Source organism: Dipteris shenzhenensis, chromosome 10 (genome assembly GCF_047967505.1).
Source record: "Dipteris shenzhenensis isolate YYH24624 ecotype China chromosome 10, Dip_SZ_1.0, whole genome shotgun sequence".
Classification (NCBI taxonomy): Eukaryota; Viridiplantae; Streptophyta; class Polypodiopsida; order Gleicheniales; family Dipteridaceae; genus Dipteris; species Dipteris shenzhenensis.
In genome coordinates this window covers 38,662,811-38,686,474 of record NC_141605.1, presented here as the reverse complement: position 1 = coordinate 38,686,474, position 23,664 = coordinate 38,662,811, and the positions used below count along the sequence as shown (strand labels likewise).

Here is a 23,664-nt window from a genome sequence, read left to right as displayed (position 1 = left end):
GACCACCGAACTGGAACTCATTCTGATTTTGATGGGCCATATCAGAGAAAGAGATTGAAGCGGATATAAAGCTGAATTCCCTTACTGGGAATAAAATGCACAACTCCCAAAAACACAGCCAAGCACGGGCTGTATATGCAACTTAGATTTCTGTACTTGAGCTGTCAGAAATCTGTCCAAGCATCTAAAACTCTCCAAAATCTGCCAAAAGTGTTCCAAACACTCCAAGAAAGGCAGTATGTACTGAATACTCCAAAAAAATGCTCTCTCAACACAAAAGCCCCAATTTGTGGCTAGAAATTGCAGCCAGAAAGGAGCAAAAATGCTAAAAGCCCCAAATCTGCAATTTTTAAACAAAAGCCCCAAATTTCAGACTAGATCTGCAATTTTGCTCCAGATGTAGCTCCAAACTTGCACAATGATTGCAATGTCTGCAATATACAAAATGCCCCAAATGTACTCGCAGAATACTGAGCCAAACAATGGCTGTCTGCACAATTTGTCTATCAAAAACACCTGCTGGTTCTTTTCGAAACAAAGCAGCTACCTGTTGTACTGAAGCGGATTCAGTACGGACAGTGAGAACAGTACGGAAATGCCGTACAGTTTGTATGGCACTGTACGGCTGGTACTGTACGACGACAGGTACGGATACCGTACGACAGGTACTGTACGGCTGCGATGTACGGAACTGTACGACGGCGATCGATGTACGGTGAGCAGGTACAGTACGGGATTCTTGCGCAGGTACGATTGGTACGGCTAGCAGGTACAATACGGGACTGTACGGTAAACCGTACAGCGACGATGTGATGTACGGAACTGTACGGAAGCAGACGGCGACACGTACGGAGGCAGACGGCGAATACTATACGGACAAGTTTGGAGCAGGGGGAGTACGTTGAGGGAGCAGGGAGCCAGAGACTCTTGAACCTGCTCTGATACCAAATGAAGGATAGAGAGAATGAGTGAGAGCAAGAGAGATTGAGAGAGTAGGGAGCTTGGAAGCTGAAGACGTAGTTGCAATAGAATAGAGTAAGTGAGTACAACTCAAAGTGAGAAAGATAAGGTTTTGTCTTAGTGACAAAACCTTAGTAGTCACTAACCATAGTTAGTGAACTAACTGCGGTTAGGGGGAAAAACCTCTTAAAGAGGGAAAAGTGCCCCTAACTAGCTTATTATATTACATTGGTCACTGCTGAATTATATCTATAATTCTAACACTCGGCAAGTCATTGTCCTTCAATTCCTCATCTTTAGTTGCAAGAAATTATAGCCTTGGATTGGCTCTTGTGTATTGAGGTCTTCGATTTTAGGTACTTTGGAGAAGATTTGTGCATACATTTGGGCCAGATTTGCAGGCAGATTTTGCAAAATAGGTTTGTGCATTTTGGCTCGATGATTGAGTAGGCCCATTTATTCTTTGACATTTGGAGAGCTTTTGCCATTCTTTTTGGGTTGACAATTGTAGAATTGCTCATGGCAGTGATAGTCGTGAGGCTTTGGCATTTACAAGGCACACTTCTTTCTAGGGATTTTTATTTACAATGGCCTCAATGTCTTGTTTGGAATGATTTTCGCTGAAGACAAGCTTCATGGTACCAACTATCCCATGTGGTCGTACTTGGTGTGCCACTTGGTGGCAATCCAGAATTATATGTGGATCAGAAACTAGATATATCTCTCCGGCATAAGCACTTGCTGCCACCATATCCACCACAGATGGTGCTACCACTGTTGCTGTCACTTATGGTTCATCTACCGCTGTTGCCATAGTGCCTCCCTTAGCGCCTTCCACACCAGAACATACGTGGGATCAGAGAGATGCATATGCGCATGCCATGATTGCTATGAATAGCAAGACGGTTGTTATACCTCACATTTGGTCTTGCAAGACAGTGAAGGTTGCATGGGACAGTTTAGCCTATTTATATGAGATTCGAAATGAGGATAGGGTTGTGTATTTACACAGTTAGCTGGATAGTGTGAAGATGAATGAAGGGGATATCATGGATGCCTATCTCATACAGATCAAGAACTTTAGAGATGTTGCAATAGAGACACTCCCAAGCAATCACTATGTCGTTAGGCGTAGACCACATGCCAACCATGTGTCAACACATGTCAACCATCTGTCGTCAGGTGTTGACCATATGTCCGTCATGTGTCGATACATGTCAACTACATCTCAACCACAGGTTCACCTAAGAGTACCATGCCCAAGGTGATCTCATCTAGAAATGCCCACATGGAGGCCAAACACATGGTCTGTAATTTTCTTCCTTTTTTTGTTGTATGGCCATATACATGGCTTGTATTTTTCCTCTCCATTTTGTATTCACCGGGACGGTGAATGATAGTAGCGGGGGTAACTGTTGCAATAGAGACACTCCCAAGCAATCACTAGCGTTGACCACATGCCGTCTGGCGTTGACCACATGTCGACCATGTGTCAACACATGTCAACCATATGTTGTTAAGTGTTGACCACATGTCAATCATGTGTCGATATATGTCAACCACAGGTTCACTCAAGAGTACCATGCCCAAGGTGATCTCATCTAGAGCTGCCCACATGGAGGGTGAGCTCCACGCATGGAGCGGTCAGAGGCATTAATAGTTGCACATGGTGAAGACGTGTACAGTGGTTCAGTGGTGCGGTGGTCCAGCTCACATGTATATGGAGTATTTACACCACCCCGACTAGAAGAGGCTGGCGAGTCAGGAAGTCACCCAATCCATCAAGAGAGCCAACGGCACAACGGCTAACGGCTATCCCTATAGCTAAGGATGGGAGGATCAATAATTAGGAGAAAGGGGGGAGATTCTTAGCGAGGGGAGGGACCCTCCAAGGCACAGGGGATGAGGATGAAGGGGAAGGTGAGGATGGGGGGAGGGGGGGAGTCAACATTGAGCATTCGGTATTCGGCATTGGAGAGAGAGATGGAGAAGAGTGTGAGGAGAGATAGAGGCTAGAGCTACGAGCTTGCCGAGAGGAGAGTGTGTGGAGAAGATATGGGCTTGAGCTATGAGCTCGCCCGTTGTACCTCTGTCCACTATGGGGATAGACTTGTGTCTTCTGACTCTTGTGACTTGTGGCTTGTGGATGTTGTTCTAGTGATGTGTACTTCGGCCAACGTGGTCACTCTCTTATTCTTTAGTATATGGGGATTGTTCATTGGTGCATGATGAATGTCTCTTCTTGCGCTCATGTTGGGGATTTCTCATGTGACCATCATCTGGCATAGTGCACTCATACGGTGCGATTCACTGCATTATAGCCTACAACACCCACACATCATTGCACAGTGCACTCCACGCGATCCACTGCATTAGAGCTTACAACACTCGTGCTTCTCACACCACTGGCCTTTGGCCTCTTGTAACACCTCCGGAAGGGATAGGAACCCACTCCTTAGACAAGAGAGTAGTTCATCAATGTCGATGAGATTGTACCAAGTCTTACCAAGGTTTTGCTACAACGTTGAGAGTGGGTTCTGTGGGGCTATTATGAAATCCAAGGGATAGTAAGTGTGCTTGAATTTTGGCATACCATGCCTTGGGTGCCTGCTTCAAACCATAAAAGGCTTTTCTAAGCCGGCATACCTTGTTTTCAGAATTAACAACCTCGAAGCCAGGAGGTTGTGTGACATAGACTTCTTCCTGCAGATCCCCATGAAGAAAAGCAGTCTTGATGTCAAGTTGGTGCACTTGCCAATGGTGATGGGCTGCAATGGCAATGACACACCTAATGGTAGTAATCCTGGATGTGGGAGCAAATGTCTCCTCAAAATCAATGCCTTGTTGTTGGGCATACCCTTTTGCAACAAGATGGGCTTTGTGTTGATCTATGCTGCCATTGGATTTCCTTTTTAATTTGTAGACCCACCTCGTACCAATGGCATGCTTGCCGGAGGGAGATCTTCTAATTCCCATGTGTCATTTTTGGCAATGGATTGTAACTCAGCTCTCATTGCATCCATCCACTCTTCGCTGTCAAAAGCATCTTTATGGCACATAGGCTCTTCATTGCAAGCTGTAGCAAGGAGTGCAAACTCAAGAAAGTGACCATGCATCTGTCTATTCCTTGATCTTGTCCGGGCAGCAAAAGGATGATCTTGTTTGCTGTCCCTCAATGTATCAAGAAGCCATCTAGGAACTTGCCTTTGCTGTCTATTGACAGCTCTTTCTTCAATCACTGCATCATGAATAGTGGGATCATTTTGTGCTGGAAGAGAAACCTGCAAATCAGCATGGGGTAGTCGTTGATCGTTGCTTGTTGGAGGGCTTGCAGGAGGCTCATGTTGTTGGTCAAAGTCCCCTTTTGAGGAAGGTAGAGGTAACCAAGATTCAAAGGCATCAAACATGTCAATGTTTGGCTTAGCTTTGCAGTCCACGAGAGGAGAAGCTGAATGTTCAGCAAAGAATACATCCCTACTAACAATAATCTTCCCAGTATTTGGTTGGTATAACCTATACCCTCTGCTCTCTTGGCTGTAACCAATAAATATGCATTTGATAACCTTGTCATCAAGCTTATGTCTCAGCTGAGATGGTACATGAACATATGCAAGAGACCCAAAAACTCTCTTGTATGAAAGTGAAGGCTTCTTGCCTTTCCATGCTTCATAAGGTGTAACAGTCTTCAATGCCCTTGTAGGTGATCTATTTAGCACATAGTTGGCACACATTACTGCATCAATCCAAAATTTATTGGGCAAAGACTTGGCCTTAAGCATGCATTTGGCCATCTCCATAGTAGACCTGTTTTTCCTTTCAGGAACAAGATTATGCTGAGGAGTGTAAGGAGTAGTGCATGAGTGAACAATGCCCCGTGAAGACAAAAATGCATCAAACTCCTTTCACATATACTCTCCCTCCCTATCTGTGTTGAGGGTGACAAGCTTGCATCCTGATTCATTCTCAACCATATTCAGCCACCTCTGAAAGCATAGAGAACACTTCAGATTTGGCTTTTTAAGGATATACCCAGCAATATCTTGTGAAATCATCAATGAGAGTCATGAAATATTTGTACCCCCCAATGGCATTTGTCCTCGTTGGGCCACGGACATCACTATGCACTAGCTGCAATTTCCTTTGTGAGAGTTTTGGACAATTCTTTTAAAAAGGAAACCGATGCATCTTACCCAAAAGACAACCCTCACACACATGTTTGGAAACTGTGTGAGTTTGAGGTACATCATTTGCCATCTGCTGTGAATGTAGCTTTGCTAGAGCTGTATAATTGAGATGACCCATCCTCTCATGCTAAAGATGAGTTTCAGCAAGCTGTGAATCTGAAATAGCAAATGCTTCAATAGAAATTGCAGCTGAGTGATGATCAAGGTGATAAAGCCCCTTTTGCAAAGTGCCAGTGAGAACTATGGCATTGTCATCACGAAGATCATAAACTAGGCATATGTAGCCATAAAAAATCACTTTAAAACCTGAAGTGGCAATTGTTGAAATTGAAATCAAGTTGACTTCAATTCGAGGGACAAAGAGAACATTTGTTAAAGTGACAGGATGGCTTGAAATGGATGTGAGCTGCACATCTCCAATTCGTTTTATAGCATAGGAAGCATTATTAGCACATGTCATAGTCCCCCCTCGAGGTGCATCAGCTAAAGAATGAAACAACTGTCTGCAAGATGTGACGTGCTTGGAAGCACCACTATCAAGACTGAGCATCATTAGAAGTAAAGAGTGCAGCAACTTTGGAGGGATCAAATGAGCAATGGACAGCCCATGCCCAATCATCTTGAAGAGCATGTGCATGTGAAGCATCTGCTGGCTCATGGGATTCAATAGCATGTGAGGCATTAACTGTCAATCCTGCTTTCTTTTTCTCCGAAGCAATGCGCTTCCGGCATTCTGAAATGTCATGTCCAGGCTTGCGAAAATAGTTGCATCTTTTCTTCTTTGACTTATATTCTGTATTTTTAGAGGCATGGGAGGAATTGCAATTGCTATGTGCAGATTTAGGCTTGCCCATAGGCTTGGAAGCCTTGCCTCTGCCTATCTGCTGTGAAGCAAATGCATGATCAGGAATAATGGCTTGTCTATTAGCTCGACTTTGCTCTTCTTGCAAAAGCAAAGTAACTAGCTGATCAAAAGAGTAGTGGTCTGGATTACCCATGGCCACTAACCGAAGGGTTGCAGCAAACCCTTGATAGGTATCTGGCAATGCATTCAATGTGGTACTAACAAGCTGAGAATTTGGTACCACCTCATCAATATTGGCACATTGTTCCATGAGGTCCTTTACCTTTGTCAGATATGCATCCATAGAATCACCTTCATTCATACTGACTTCCTGTAACTGTCTTCTTAAAAATGCAACACGTGCCTCATTGCAAATCTGATAAAGAGAAGCCAATTCGTCCCAAGCATCCTTTGCTGTCCTGCAAGATCGGATGTGTGGAATAATGAATCTCTTGCATGATAAAGCAATACAGGAATGTGCATTCGCATCTCTTGCATCCCATCTTGATTGTTCCTGAGTTGGGGGAGCAGTAGCAGGAGTGCTAGAAGATAAGGCATCAGGAGGAGTACCCCCTATAGAGGGACCAGCAGTAGAGGCAACCACTGTAGCATTGGCTGGCCTCAGATCAACCCCAGAAACAATATTCCACAAGTTCTTTGCAACAAGAATATGTTTCATGAGATAAGACCACATCGGATAGTTGGTGCCATCCAACTTATCATCTTCACGAAGAATGGCAAATAGATCTTGATTGTTGCCAGCCATTGCAAATGGGATACCTTGAAAAAGACTTGAAAACCCAAAAGCCTCAAGGCTATCACTGCAAAGAGCTGGCTGTCCAAAAATGACAGCAAATATCTGCAAATTTCCAACCCAAATCAAAGGGCAAATGCAAATTTGACCCAAATCTGATTGTGTCAGGCAATGTTCACTACAAAAACAGCAAATTTGGCAAAAGCCCCAATATAATGAGGGCAAATAGGCCAAAAAGAGGGCAAATGCCGAAAAGCCCCAAATTTTTGCTGAGATTTTTGCAAATGTGACCCAATGTATGAGAATCTGACTCAATGTCCTGCAGAAAAGACTCAATTTCTCAAAATCTGACTCAATGTCCTGCAAAAGTGATTCAATGTTCTCCAATCTGACCCAATGTATTGCAATCAAATAAGAAATTGCAGATCAAATCCCAAAAAATAGCCTCAAGGCTTGCAACTGGAAAATTAGGACTTGCTGTCCACAAATTGACTGCAAAAGTGCACCTGTCCCAAAATATAGACCTCAAGATGTAGGCTTTCCAAACTGTTGAAATGACTTGAGAAGATTTCAAACAGTAAGAGGAAGATAAGGGCGCAAGGTGTAATTATTTGTAAAGAGTTAAACTCATAGGGCAATTTTGACATCAGCCACGTGGTAGAATGTAGAGTTGGCTCAGCAATGTCTGATTAATTGCTTGTACTTTTATGCTAATTTTTATAACTGTATTGAATTATAGAAAGGCAGTTCCATGGTATTGTGCCATACAAGAAAGTTCCACCACAATTCTTTTCAAGGCCCTCAAGAATAAATGCAAATTTTGGCTTTTGTGAATGTGCTGATCTACTCGAGAGAAGATTGCAATCCTCCTATGTGACCCAACAATTTCTGCTTGATAGTTTTACTTTGAAATAAAATCTGGATGACATGGTTTTAAAGCACTGCTGACAAGTAATTATTGAAGGCGTCGATTGTTGTAACGATGGGTTAACTATTAAAAGCCCTGAGAAAGCCCCAAATTTTGAGAATGCTCTGCAAAAGACTTCACACGTGCCAAGCTTGTACGGAACTCTCGGGACAAGTACTAGCTGTACGGAGAGGTACAAGTTGTACGGGTCAGGTACTCTGTACGGACCATGTACGTTGTACGGAAGTTGTACGGAGCAGGTATATCTGCTGTACGGAGCACTGTATGTCTGCTGTACGGATGTAGATACGTGACTGTATGGATGCAAGTAAGAAGCAAGTACAATGTACGGGCGCATATATTGAGCACTGTACGGAACGTAGGTACAATGTATAGCGCAAGTACGTACGGAAACAGGTACCACGTCGGGCTGGGCAAAGTGTACGGAAGAGTACGAAACGCAAGTTCAATGTACGACGGTGTAGATACAGCGGGTAACCCGGAGCAGGCTGTGCGTACGGGCCTCCGTACAGTCATACGGACTGTACGGGATGGAGGAGCAGGTAGGTTGAAGGGAGCTGGTGTGAGTTGAGGAGCAGGGAACAAGTCAAAACGTGGCTTTGATACCACTGTAGGATCATTGAATGAAAAGAGAGTGCAAGGTACAAAGAGTCGAAGGAAACAGCCGTCATGTCAATCTTGAGTAGTGTGTAAAAACAAAGTACATAGTACTTGTACCTAGACCTAGGACTAAGTGTCCTAGGTGTCACATAGGACTAAGTATCCTATGTGGCATAAAAGGCACACAATAAACTAAGTGCCTATATTGATTCCGACAAGGCACATACCAGGGCCTATAGGGCATCACTAGAACTGGGAGAAGATGGCCTACATTATAGTTAGCAAGCAAGCTGAGCCTTGGCTGCCCGTAGCAGAGGTGGTAAAAAACAGATGCCTGGCAGTTGGCTTGATGTTCCATTGATTGCCACTACTTGCAATTCAGAACCTTATGCCAAGGATGCATTTGATAGTAGGGAATGGATGGATGCCATGAGAGCTGAACTTGATTCCATTCATGCAAATGGCCCAAGGGAGTTGTATGGTTTGCCAGCAGGCAAGCTTTCACAGAAATGAACCCCTAGAGTAGACATGAGGACTAGCCTACACCAAAGTGGCAAAAAAAGGAGGGCAAATGTTGGTGGAGGGAAAGAGCTCTGGGAAAGATGACCAAAGAGCTGATTTGACAGAATCATAGAAAACTAAAAAAAACGAATCAACTTTTGGAGAGTGAGATTTTCTCCGAACTGTACTTTGAATAGAGGCTGAGCATTTCATCACTTATCGGCCTCACTAAGATTATGTGCTGAAAAAGTCATCCCATATATAGTTGATTATTAGGCCATGAATCAAAAAGGATGATTTTTACTTGTGGACATTGGGAAGAGTGGAGTTGGAGCCTCCCAATGGTGGCGTATCCCTTGGTATGTCTCCGAAGCCGTTGTCTTCATGGAAAAGACAAGTCAAGAGGTATGATCCTCAAGTATACACATGATAGGAGTATCTGTATTAGCTCGCTATGGTATATGAAAAGCTCCTTGTGCATGGGCAGTCAGAGTGTTCAAGGTCATAACCTTGGTATTACCCAAGTTGAGAGGCTTCTAGATCTCGTTGATTTCATAAGTCCTATAGGACATGCAAATGGTTTCCAAGGGTCCAAGCCACTCTAGAGGAGGATATAAGGATATCATCATTTACATAGAGCAAAATCGGTACTACTGTTGGATTAAGGTAATTGTTCTCATATGCCATAAAGGTATTCTCTCATCAATCTAAAGAAGAATGTTCGTTTCTTGTTGGCACATCTATGCACAATCTATATAAGTTTCCGTTCCTCACCCCTGGCACTTTCGTGTTTGTGTTCTATCTAGAATTATGCATTCTTTGTTGTCAAAATCCACATCAAATTTAAGCACGATCCTGGCTTATAGTACACATCTATAATATATCTTTTTCCTCACGATCTAGGCTGATAGTACACATTTATAATGCATCTCTTTCCTCATGTAGGAATATCTCCAATTTCATCAGGCATGCAGGAACATCTCCCATTTCCTTTATAAGGAGTTTCCAGCCATTTTTATATGTAACTTCTAGATCGTATTAATAAAAGTTCATGTTCAAGCAACTAAACCAGTCTTCCTATAAACCATTACTCTAAGTAAGGCACTGTTGTCCTATGCCATAAGAAAATCTATTCATCATGATCATTTAAAGATGTATGTGCTTTTGCTGTTGGCACACCTATGCACAGTGTGTAACTTGCCGTGCCTCACCCTTCTGGGGCAATCATATTCATTGTTGTTCTTTGTGCGATGCACAATCTTCCACAAGTCAAGTGGCTAAAGGGCAGTGTTATGCCTTGTGCTTCCGTATTTGGCAGTCGATTGGACCATCCACGTTGGAAGCAGCACTGACCATTCAATCAATGATAAAAGCCATTTGCACAAAACTTATGCAGATGTGCCATATTTTGGTGGTCTATTTTTATTAGAAATTCTCCTTTTCACAGTATTTAGATCCACACATTCCAATGCATCAAAAATGAAAAAATGAATGTCAATAAAGCTCCAGAAATGTAATTTTACTACTGTTACACTACACAGTGTAACAGTATGTATTTATATTATATGTATCTACATAGTGTTGATGGTGTTGGTGGGGATCTTGTAGTAGCTAGTCCTTTTTTATGGAAATTTTGGTCTTTAACTATGTGGGTGACTGCCATGAAATTGAGACTGGACTTTTTTTTTTTGGGGGGGTGGGGGTGGGGCCCGGGGGTCTTTGATAATGAGTTTGGGCTTGTGCTTTATGATTTATCGAGGTATAGATTTGAGTTCTATCAATGGATATGCCAATTTTACATTGTGAAACTTTGTCCAAGTTGGCGCTTGCTGAGTTTCGGATCTTTCTTTCTATTTTTGAAATACTCATATTTGCAAACTGTTGTAGCTTGGATGAAGAGAATTCAGACTAAGAATTGCTGGCCTTCTTCTTCATGCCAGCCATGTTAGGGCTGAGTTAGTCCTCCACCTTTGGGAACTGCCGACATAGTTGAACTGCTCATTGCAGTAGAGATGCGGTGGAATCAAAGTTTTAATAGTGTCAAGTATGTGTGAGGGCATATGTTTAGAATATGATATACACCTGAGGTTGGGCACTGATGATACCATTGCAAAATGGTATAAAACCCAGCCCTTCCTGTCGTGCTGTTGTGCAATTTCATGAGTCTGAAAATCATAAGTTCCATCACATAGCAGGGCTGCCATAGCACGTGCACGAATGCGCACACATGTGCATGCACATGTGTGCACACATTAACCCAGGACAGATATCATATCTTAGAAAGCTCTCAAGTGATGATCACGCTGTTGCATCAAATATATTATCAGTCTTTTGATCTGAATATGATGAAATTCTGTTTGATCAATGTCACATTTGAAGTGGTGAAATTGAGTGCTTAGGTGTTAGTTTTCACCACAGCTTGAGATATACACTGTGTTAGCTGTATGTGGTGTTGTGTCCCAAATTATAAAATGTAAAATCTTGGTCTTACCATCCTTGAATCTTGTGGTTTCTGAGCAGATGCCAGAAAATCTTGGGGAATTGCAGGAGGATATATCCAAGCTTTTGGCCAAAGACAAGTTGATTCAAGATGCCTCAGAAGCTTCTTCATCCTCTTTTTTACAGGTTCACACCTCTAGCATTGCACGTACTTTTCTAAGACACAAAGAAGTTAGATGAAAGCATGGTTGTGCTGCTGTGTGGTGCCTACCTAACTCATATACACGAGTGCTTATAAGTCAAGTTTGACCACCTCTGGTGGATGGTTGATGGACTTGGTAGCAAGGCCTCTCGATATATGCTGTTAATGAATGAATGAAAAAATGGCCTTCCTATGCATGCTGATAAGGTTCACTCGTGAATTCCATTCCGTTTGGCTTCCCTTGTGGATATTTCTCTATGTCGTAGTATCATTTCTAATCGTGGGTTTGACTTGTGAAACAATAGTTCTGGTAGTCCCCTGTAAAAATTCAGAACATTGGTATTGATTTCAAGAGTCTTTTTTATCTTTGTAGTTGCAACTGGGTTGCTGGCATGCTATACATTTATTCAGTGTGTCCGTGGTCACCCTTGTCTGCAATTGAGTAAGTGCATTGTGTGGGTATACTGGCATAGACCTCCTTGATTACACAGTCCATGGCATCTGGGATATCTAGGATAAGAGTGCTTGTTGCTTGGCGAGCCATAGTTGGGAGTGCTGAGTGGTAGGTAACATGACAATTTCCAATCTTTTTTTTGGAAGGTGAGAGAGCTAACCGTATTTCAACCAAAGCTAGGACTCTTTAAATGTAGAATGAATGATGCTCTTGAAAATGTCAAGGGTTCTATGAAGTATATCCTTTTGGATGTGCCTTTTTGTATGGAATGCCAAGATTATCTTTCAAGTTGTGTCAACTTTCTGTTTTAAAGACGAGCTGTGAGAGTTATGCTACACAATAAAGACAGTGGAGTTACTATGTATTTGGTTCACTGTTCAGATGCATGAAACTGGAGAGGGAATTGAGAATTCTTTACTGGCAGCATGCAATGGAATGGAAGATGAAATCTGGGCCCATTATTTTCCTGAAGCAGACCCAGCTGAAGCGTCCTCCGATGACAGATTTGCTCAGTTTCCATCAACTGCTGAAGATGAAGAAAGGGTAAGCAACTAGAGATCATGGGGATAATTGTAGAAGTTTGGAGTCATCGTCTACTCTTAATTAAATTTGTTGCATTGCTGACCTAATTTTCCTGATTGCTCTTCCTGGGCTTGCGCATTTATCAGAATGCATAATGGTTGACCCTCTTGATAATCTTGGAAAGAAGAATCCTTTTGTACCTCTATGTATTGAAATGCAATTTCAGCGCGATCCTAGGTCGACAGTTTGAAGAGTGGTGTTGGAAAATAGAGAGGACGTTGAATGTTGGTTCTAGTCCATTGGTTCTAGTCCATTCACAGGCAGCAGGGATACCATTGTTCTCTGGTGCCTGCAATATAGCATGTAAACTCTGATACTGGCTAAGGCAAGATGTTATGACCCTACAGAGGACACTTTTTAATCTTATCGATACATCTGTATGCCTTATGGCACAAATGAATTCGATGTTTGTTGGATAAAGGTAGCCCTGCCTCCTTTTCCCAAAAACAAAAGGGACCACACAAACACGCAGACACACACATATCTTTCACTAGTACGGCAGTTCTGCTTTCTATAATCTTTGACCTACATACACAGTTGCACCCAGGGGCAGTTTTTTTGGATAGAACCAACACATGCCAGCCTACTTGAGTCACATTGCATCGTCTTCATTTTTTACTTTCATAGTACCAGATGATGGGTGCAAACCTCAGCTAGCCTGAGTTACTCAGTCGTATGTGTGTGTGTGTGTGTCCTTTGTTTTCAGCTGATGTCGTTATTGCGCTCCATGGTATTCCGCTGTGGATGTATATCATTTCTTCCGTTCCTCCCTGCTTTGCTCCCTACAGAATGCGCATTTTGTGTTAATAGAGGGATTACCGAGTCTTTTACTTTGACGAGATCTCTGAAGCAAGAGTGGTGGTTTGCTCTTCTCTTTGTCATTGGAGCAGATTCCTTGGGATGGCTAATAGTACTCTCAACGGGATTGATCTTCTTGATGAGAGACAAATGGTTAATTAGCAATTTGCTGATGACACTCACCTAACTCCAAGCATGACATCTCTGTCACTCAAGAATGCTGGGACACCTTGTGTAAAGCAGTAGGGTCCTAGATTAACCATAGTATTTACATAAAGCAACCCCATAATAAAAATTTGACAGAGCCCTCTTTTGGTAAAAGACTAAAATCTTTTTGCATCTAAGGGGTGTAAAGGGACACTTTTGTAGCAAGAAGGTCCACTATTGTGCATCAGAGCTGGTGAATGTAACTTTCAGTGTTGAGCAATCTTGTAGACAATTTGTCAATGACTCTCTCTCTCTCTCGCTCTCTCTCATAATGGCCTTGAGTTTCTATTACCCCTGCACAATGCATATTGTTACTGCATCTTCGGCTGTGGCCAGTTGTGAGTGCCCCCCCCCCATCTCTCTCTCTCTCTCTCTCTCTCTCTCTCTCTCTCTCTCTCTCCCCCGTTGTTCCGCCTTGTCTTCTCGTTGCTCCGCCCTACCCTCCCGCTCTCGCTCCTGCTCCTCCCGCTCCCAGTTGCTCCAACCTCCGCCTCTTGGCACTGCCCCCTGCCTGCAGCTCCCGGCCTGCACCTTTGACTCCAGCCTCCAGCTTCGCTGCCCCTCCCTGGCGCTGGCCCCCGCCTGTTCGCTCCCCCTCGCTGGCTCTCTTCTTCGCCAGCAGCACCCTCCTTCCCAGCTGCAATCCCTCCACCTCCCCTCCCGTTCCAACTCCATCTCCCCTCCGATTGCTTCGGCTCCCCCCTGCTCTTGCTCCTCCTCCGTACCTACCCCCCATACCTCCCTCTCCCTCTCCCTCTTGTAGCTATCTTATCCCCCCTCCCCCTCCGCAATGTGTGTGCCTCTCCCACCAGGGGGGGTCATACTCCCGCTCCCACCCCATCTCCCGCACTAGGACTTGTGGAAAGGAAATCGAAGTCAGTCCAAGAACATGGGCAAAGGCGATAAAGAGATAGACAAATCCAAGAAGGACGACAATTTAAAAAAAAAACAGCAAACACAATGTAAACACGAGGATCTAAACACATGCTACAACCGGAGCGGACTTGGGGTTGACAGCAAGGCAAAGACGGGATCCACCATAGCCTCGGCTTCAGCCTCAGTCTCTGCTTCTACTTCAGCCCCCGCTTCAGTTTCAGTTTTAGTTTCTCATCTTCAGCTTCAGCCTCAGATTCACCTACAGCCTCTACATCTCAAGCCACGGTTATTGTCAATGCCATACCCATGACAGACAGTGACATACCCATGACATCAGCCTCCTCCCTTTCCTCTGTTACAATCCTCATCTGTCTGCTCCTCCCCCGTTACAGCTCTCGCACTGATTATGACACCTACTTCAGAGGTGTCATACACTGCTCTGCATTACGCCTCGACCTTTCTCTCCCCTCTCCCTCTTAGTCATCCTACACTCCCACATCCCATTGGGATTGCCTCATCCATGCCACTGTCATCTTCATACCTCACCCAACACCCAGTCACCGCCCAGCTTCCGGCCTCATTCCCATACCTTTATGTCACAGCCTCTCCAGTTCAAGCTAGGACATGGATGGGTTGACACATCAGAGGCTTGGGAGACCTTGCTCATGTAGGTACACAGTATCCGTGAGTGCGAGATGGAGCTGACACATTTCGCACAGGAGCACGTGCGAAATGTGTCAGCTCCATTCGGGAGCAGTCTGATCTCATTCAGAGACTCAGACAGGATATCTTGCAGCTTCGGCAGGAGGTCACAATCGTACACAGTCCCGGGGAGCACCGCGGTTGTTGAGGCACAGATTGTGAGCATGCAATCTATAATTGAGGATACTTCCATATGGGTTGAAGTGGCAAAACGGGAACCTACAAGGGTAACCATTTTGGCTACCCTCATGGAGCAACAGAGTCCGTGGAATCCCGCACACTTAGGCTACACCGATGACCGATGCGACGGCTTAACATCAGAGTCCGTGAGATCTCACGCATTGAGGCTACACCGATGATCGATGTGATGGCTTTCGTGGCTACTACTTTGGGCGTGGCTGAGCACAGGATCGAGAGGGCATGGTGGGTGGGAAGAGACCCTAGTCGAGAGGAGTCCTTAATCCTACGGTTCCATGATGCTCAGGCACGACTTTCGGCTTTACGGTGCATGTCAGTCCTACGAGATCAGCGAGCGATCTACATGGATGAGAACCTCACCCTCCTACAAGTTAAGGAGAGGCGCTCCCTGTTGTAGCAACGGGATCAAGCTCGGAAGGAGGTGAAGTGACAGTCGTATGAGATGGACGACTTCATACAGGCACCCGTCACACCGGCCCCGTCCCCTACATAGGGAAGCGTGTTCTATGAGACTCAGATAGCCGAGACCCTATCCTACACCATTTGGAACTGTAATGGCGCCTTATCATCAGAACCAGGGAACTTCTCCAAATCTTATACAAGTCATGACATAGTCTTTTACACAGAGACACATCAGAGTCCAGACCGCGCGCCCACTTCTAGTAGTCATCGGGTACATATGGGAGTCTACCTACAGAGATGAGACGAGGGATACAAGGGGAGTGCGAGGGTCAAGTGGAGTAGCAGTCCTTTAGAGATCCACCTAGAGCAGAGAGATGCACATTCCAGGTTTCTGTGGATCCGGATCCGACACTTGGACAACCGGGATTTGTTTGTTGCAATATGCTACTTCCCTCCTAAGACCTCCCACTTTGCTAAAGATACTCGAAATTAGAATGAGACATCTCCATTTGCAGCTCTTTATTAGTCCATTGTTGACTTCTCTAGCCGTGGAGAAGTCCTCCTAGTTAGGGACTTCAACGCGAGGATAGACGCCCGTCAGGTACCACTCCTTGACTTCAGGGATGATTCCATTCTACTACTAGACATTGACCTTGAGGATGTAGGTATGCTACAGGTTTCGGCTAACAGACGAGGTCCAGTCACATCTTATGGATAGGTCCTATTAGACCTCGGCAGGATGCATGATCTCATTGTTTATAATGGTCTTGAGAGATGGCCCGCCTCATGTGGTTTCACATGCTTTCCACATGGGGGAGGTTCTAGCGTTGTTGATTACATCATGGGATTCCTTGCCTTCACATCTCGCATCACTGATTTTACTGTAGCAGCTCTCCCTCCAGGGGCTGATGATACCTACCTTTTCTTCAACATTTCCACGCCCCGTCGCATAGCACCCTTCACCCCACTGAGTTCTTACTCCATCTATAATGATATACACTTCAACCGCGACCACTCATCAACTTACTCTGGTCGTCTATACATACTTCTCGCTTATATTGACTTCATACCCCTATTAGAGGACCATGTTGCCTTGGTCACCCGCTCACTACAAGAGGTTGTCCTTCATGCTTTCCCTCACACCAGCCGCTTCACCCATCACCATCTCCTGGGACCGTACCCTGTAATAGTTGGTACTATGACGAGTGTAAGGCTTTACGTTGTCAGCTCAGATTCGAAACCAAAAACAGTCTTCCGAGCGAACCAGAGATGCTACGCGAGTATCGTCGACTGGTACGAAAAAAGAAACTAGATTTCGTTCGCCGGAATGAGGAACAACTACTGAACATTTTGTTTAGTAACAACTCTAAGGACTTTTGGTGAAGATTTCTAGATGGATGGTTCCCCTCACCACTCACTCACACTCAGGTCTAGTATGATTATGGACCCACACTTTATGACATCCCAAATCAGCCGGTCCCTATCCTCTCACGTATGCCACGCCCCACATCCTGCACCCTCTTCACTAAGGGGGGGTAAAGGATGCCGTAATGAAGCTTCATAATGGCCGAGCGAAGAATCATGAGGGACTATGGACTGAGTTCATTGCATATGGGATTTACCTCCTAGCCCCGATCTTAGCAAAGCTCTTTAATGAAGCTGTGTGTTTGGGGTTTCCACCTACTTGGGCTATTAACACTATTTCACCCCTCCACAAGGCAGGAGATCCCATGAACCCGTAGAATTACAGGATCATTATGATTGGACATATCATGTCCAAGATTTATGCATCAATGCTAGTTCAGCAGGTTTGCGGAGTGTCCAGGAAGGACTTGCAGCCCTTGTTGGGGGCCAACTCGTCGGATACAGAGTGGGCTCGTGTGGAGCGGCTACAGGTTCTCATGTTATCACGGTAAGCCATTCGTTCCTCACTAGATCATTCATGTTGAGTTTGGATCATTCCCATTACAGCTAGATACTGCATTTCAAGTCATCACGTATCTGTACCGTGTCAGGGAGGATGGGGATTACACTTCTGGACGCAGTAGGCTACCATGGCTAGCACTATCCTCTTCTATCGCACTTTCAACAAGAGGGAACTAGAGATGCTGGTATGCATGCACAGAGAGAGAGTTTGAGCAACTGGGGCTCCACATGGATAGACTCCCTCCCTTCCAGTACAGCATGGATACTCCGTTTTCTACCCTCTTATCACACGAGGTCAACCAGGTTATCTATGAGGATCTCTTACAGCTACACATTTTCCGGACCTGGTTAGGACCGAGCGAACTCCGAGTGAAGCTTAGCTTCTACAGAGATTACTGCTTACATATCACAGAGGAGACATAGATCTACTTACCCCACTCACTGAGGATCTCTCTTGGGCAGTTTTGGGTCTCTTCACGTAGACTTTGTATCGAGAGCGGCAGAGTAGAGCGCCTACCCAAGGAGAGGTGCATATGCACATTATGTGACATGCAGAAGGTTGAGACAGAGGAGCACTTCATCTTCAGGTGTCCAATTTACTATTAGATCCGAGGGTGTTTCTACTGTCTCTTCAGAGGTAGCTATGAGGTTTTGGCATTCCTCTCCTACCCAGACTAGAGATGCTTGGCAGGCTTGATTCATGAGGTATTCAGCTACCGCAAGAGGATACTTCGATCACGGAGACAAGAGCAGACTTCTTCCTTGGCTGATCCCTCTCAGAGCTCCATCACGGAATTCTTTCAACTAGATCACATGGATCCCCCCACAAGACCAAGAGCCAATGACCCGACAGTGTAGACAGAGGGTTGACGTGCAGATTACACTTGGGGATATCCCCTCCCTGTTTAAACTCAGATCCTAGCCAACAGGGGTTACTGTAGCAAGAGACGTACCAAGGTTGCACCCGTGAGTAGCCGACAATACTGTATCGCCGATTTCATGCCTCCATTGTCTCATCCACCCTGATGTCATGATGATGATGATGATAAGATTGATATATAGTCGACCATCGACATATACTGTACTTAGTACTTAGTACTACCATTCTGCTTTTTTTGCATTCTGCATTGGTGTCGATGCTCGTTTAGTAGCTCCACCCTCACAGCTTGTTTGTACCAAGATTTTCATAGTCTCATAGACCCATCGGTCTTCCGAAGACTTCAATAAACTCTCTCTCTCTCTCTTTCTCTCTCTCTCTCTCTCTCTCTCTCATGTGCCCTTTTTCTTTTTCCTTTCCCTCTTTCTCAGTCTCTCCTCTATCCTTTCTGAAATTTTTAATAGTAGCTAGTCCTTTCTATGCGTGATGGGGTTTATGATTTTCAACCTAATGAGTGATTATCATGAGATTGAAACTGCACTATGTTGTGTTTTTAGAGGATGAGTTTGAGAATATTCTTGGATTCATCTATGTATATGCTTCTGTCATATTAGCGGACATGCAAATTTCACCTTGTGAAGTTTTCGTCCATGTTGCGGCTTGCTGGTATTACAATAATTCTTTCCATCTTAAAGGGTGTGTTGCCCTATCAGCTAGATTTAGATGCTCGTTTGGGAGAGACTTAAATGAAATCGTTTAGACTTCAGAAGCAGTTGTAGCTTGAATGAAAAGATTTTGGACTACTTTGATTAGCCTTCTCCTTTAGTGCTAGCCTTCATCATGGCTGAGTCTACCCTTCACCTCCGGAGTGCCGACAGAAACTCAATACGAAGACTTTGTATAAATGGATGCTCAAGTATGTGTGGGTGTGTGGATTTGTATGTGTGAGAGCATATTTTTATACTATGGTCTACACCCACCGTTGGGCACTGATGAGGTCAGTGGGGATGTCATAGTAGCTAGTCCTTGCTATGTGTGATGGAGTTTATGGTTTTCAACCTTATGAGTGACTATCATGAGATTGAAATTGCAGTATGTTGTGTTTTTAGAGGATGAGTTTGGGGATGTTCCTAGATTCATCTAGGTATATTCTCCCTCTTCATTTCGCCTTCGATCCCCTTTCCTCATTCTATTCGAGGTAGAATATCTTTTGAAGGAACCAAGGAAAGCGGCTGGTATGTAGAAGTTCTCAAGTGGGTAGTAAATGGAGGATCAAGAATCTCCAGTATCCCATTGGAGGGCCTGGTATATCAAATTGGATTGGGTCATTGGAATGGGATCCCAAGAGACCAGAGGTTATGCCATATGTGCTGGCTGAATGAAGTGGAAGATGAGGAACATGCCTTGCTCAGATGCATCTCAATCCAACAAGTACGAAAAGAACATGGGATTGCAGAATTTAGACTACATGAATGGTTTGAACGTGCAGCAGGAAGGTTTGGTGACCTTGGTGGAGCTCAACAACTCCCATAAGACATGGTGTGACACCATAGACGATCACTCTAGCAACGAAAGTATTAGTGTGCATGTAAATGTGTAATATCATGTATGAGGGCCTGAACAAGGTGTGAGATACATATCAATCAATCAATCAATATTCGTTGATATGTCTAAGAAATGTTCCACATGCTTTTATGATGCCATAAGGTTAGAAATAAAAAAATATGGCATGATTTTTGTAGTGGGGTTTCGTAATTGTCTCTGCTGGTCTTTTCAGCTTTGTAACAGAAACGAGAACTGAACAACCAAAATGGTTTGGTTGCTTTCTCTCTGCATTAAGGATAATACTGTGTAACAGGGCATCAATGCCCCGAAGCAAATTTCATTTTTCCTCTTAGGGTTCATTTTTGGTGTGAATAGTTGACATGATTGTTTTGAATTGTTCCTGTTTGCTTCAGATGGTTATGGAAGCGATTGCAGCATCACTACAAGAGTCTAGGGTCACTGAGTCAGTTTCTGGAGTCAGTGAGACTGTTGGCGAGGGTTTACATTCTATGCCATCTCAAGGGCCTTCATCTGCATCATTTCAAGGTGGTCTACCAGCAAATGTCCAGACACCTTTGCCAGCTTTGGAAGACAGACAAAGAGACATTCAGGAGACATCGGAGACACAAGCAGCATCAGAGACCCAAACGATTGGAATGCTGGAAGCTTTGGGCCAACGATGGGGGATAGGCCTTTTCCGTGCTATGAGCAGTAGACAAACTGACCATAGCTGATGTTTGTCTGATAAACTCTGTTAATGAAAGTTGTTCTTCTTGTAACACTAATTCTTCCCCAATATGAGTTCTATGTGCAGGGCAGGGATGGTGGGAAATTTGTTATTACCTTGTGTTTGAAGTCTATCTGTATGATTGCCAAAGGGTTGCCAAAGAGAGCAGTATTTTATTGCCTACGTGGAGCTTGTTTACCCTTTCATGAGCCCCACTGCATAATTTCCAGCTCCTGCCCCACATATTGCTAGCCCAACAGTACTGTTGGGCACAGCGTGTTGTTGTACATAGATCTTCATTCTTTGAGCTGACAAATCATAACTCTTAAAATAAGCAGTATAATGTATTGCCATGAGGTGTACTGCCATTGCCATTATTGAGAGTACACTTCTATTGCCGATCCTTTTTGACAATGTTTGCAATGGAAAGCCGAAGGGGGTTAACTCAAGTACCATTTGCAGTTGCGTAATGTGTGCATCCTGTAAAATTATAAATGATTGCGGATCTAGAGTCTGCAAGGAGCAGAGCATCTAACTCTTGTTATCTGGTTAACTTTGACATAGTGATCTATGGATCTCCGCCATTAAGAGGCATGGAACCTGTGAAGTGAATTATTGCTATACAAAAAGAGAGCGTGTCATCACATTGCTGTACTAAGAATTGACATGTCTTCCTCGTCACTACCCTGCTACATGTTGCCTTATCAGTCTCCACTTATTTCTAATGGTGTTTCTAAGCATGTATCATGTTATGCCCACAGTCCTTGCACACCATTCATTCAATGGGACCTAGCGGTCTGGATTTTATCTTGGGTAGTACACCTTACGAGGTAGAAAAAGAGGACATCTTTGTGATGAGATCCATCTAGAATTATGCACTAGGCGCAAGGTTTCGAAGGGATTGTATGGTGAATAGTTCTCAACTCATTTAATACATGGCAACGTATACTTTGCTAAGGACTCCAGATTTATGGGATCAAATCATGAGTGCAAGTATGCTATCATTATGACTGGAAAATATGGAAGGGTTGTAAAGCATGAGCAAACTTGTGTCCTGTAGGCAATTTGTTCATGGTATATGAGGTTTTATTGATGAAGAAAAATGTATAGAAGTTTTGAAGCTGATAAAGGAAAATGGATTGTTTGTTAAAAGTAAACCAAGACAAGCCAAGGCTTTTTTCACAATGCAAGTTTAGCCAACATCTTTCATTAAATTCAAGTCTGAAAGAGTGCCACTAAAGTGACTGGGTACAAATATGTATAGGCAACTAATGTTAGGATAGCAAATAGAGCCAAGCTTTGTTGCACCAAAATTGAAGACTAATAAAGCATGCAAATGGAGGAGATTGTGTGCAAAGTGAGTTTCTAATTGTGCCTACTATTAGTGATGGAGACATTGCCACTTTCAAGAACTTTGCATTAGCAAGGTGAAGAATAACGGTGAACTATTAACCTTTGAAGATGCGTCTTTACTAATGATTTGAGGATAACCACAAAAAGAACACAATTAGGGAATAATGTAGGAGATATTAAGTGATGAGTTATAGAGAGAACCAAAACACGCAAAAGGAAGGGTGAGTTCACAAAGAATTGACAACTCACCAATAGCAAGTCTATTGATGATGACTATAAGCATGAAAAATTTTGACCATTGGTGGCACGTTACAAATTGAAAAAGGTGTTAGCCTATATTGGGTAAATAAAATTCGCGTAGACAGAACAAGATCATGTATATAGGGAAGTTTTGCAATGGGAGAATAGATATGGAGATTACTACATCAATTACCAACAATTATCATGAAGGTATTGAAAGAGGGTGGAAAGATAACAAAGAATTAGAATGTGATGGGATAAGGTGAGAGTATTGTAGGCTAAGGTAAAATAAGTACAATAAATATTCAAGCAAGGGTGACGTTCTTAATAAGGTAAAAGGATGAGCGGTGCCAATAGCTATAAGTTTGATGAAACAATTAAGGTTCATTCTAGAGTAGTTCCCAACATTTAAAAGCCCAACCCTAGTAAAAGGATAATTTAGATTCATAATTCTTGTAGCAACTATCAATGATGGAGACAATAGTTGGATGGATGCAAACATATAGCAGGCAGCGCTAGCAACGTTTGCAAAGACTTGCTAGCCCAATGCAAGATACAAAAGAGTGTGAAACGAGATGGGAGAAAGAAGCACACACCACACCATAGAAGCTTGCAAACATACATCCCTTATTAGTTAATGCAGGAGGAATACAAGGCTATGTGTAACCTTAATTTTCAACCCTCTTTTGGTGACACATGTCAAGCAATCTTCTTGAGCTCAACATCTCATCCTACATTTCAATTTTTAAAAGTAAGATGGAATTACAAAACACAAATTTAAAGTAGAATTGACAAGGGTGGAACTTAATTGCGAAATGGCAAAATTGGAGCCACTTATCACTCTCAATCTTAAGTTGTAGTCGAACTTGCGAATACCAAATTGTGGTAATAGAAATATCCGTAAGGTTACCCTTAACACTTGATTTCTAGTAATTCGTTCTTATATGCCACATGGTAATTTTTTGTTGGTTCCTTTTTGTGTCATAGTGCATGCCTTTGCTATTTTGTGCGCATCTTATTTGTTTTTTTTTGAGTGTGCCCTCCTTTTCCAAGTTTCAATCCATTTGAATTTTATGGTTCATCAATGCTAAAAAGGGAAAGGCAGTGCTTGACGTAGCCCTTGCATCCTTGATCTTTGGAGTATGAGAATTTTCAAAGCCCATTACGTTATAATCTATCTAGAACTTGATAATGGGTAGGTTCATATATCAGATTTAGAGCTCCAAATTGTAGCCTCTCCATGATGAAGTGATGATGAAAATGAAACAAAGGATGCCAATCTCGTTGGATATTGTGCATCTGAATGGAAGTCAATGACAATTGGATCACTTGATAGCAATTCAAACTCTACGAGTAGCGTTTTAA

The 23,664-nt window shown here is 43.5% G+C and overlaps 1 protein-coding gene across 3 annotated transcripts in view; it reads left to right on the top strand.

Annotated features, from left to right (window-relative positions):
* The window catches only part of LOC147897789 (uncharacterized), a 160,285-nt gene extending 139,022 nt beyond the window's left edge, over window positions 1–21,263 (top strand). The window contains exons 13-15 of one of the 3 annotated variants that reach the window (XM_087380506.1): window positions 11,292–11,396; window positions 12,248–12,409; window positions 20,393–21,263. In XM_087380506.1, coding sequence (XP_087236632.1) covers window positions 11,292–11,396; window positions 12,248–12,409; window positions 20,393–20,713 — 588 coding nt within the window. In that variant the 3' untranslated portion in view covers window positions 20,714–21,263. The remainder of the gene's footprint in view (window positions 1–11,291; window positions 11,397–12,247; window positions 12,410–20,392) is intronic. The other 2 variants (XM_087380508.1, XM_087380507.1) reach the window with 2 other exon arrangements.
* Window positions 21,264–23,664: the final 2,401 nt, after the last annotated feature.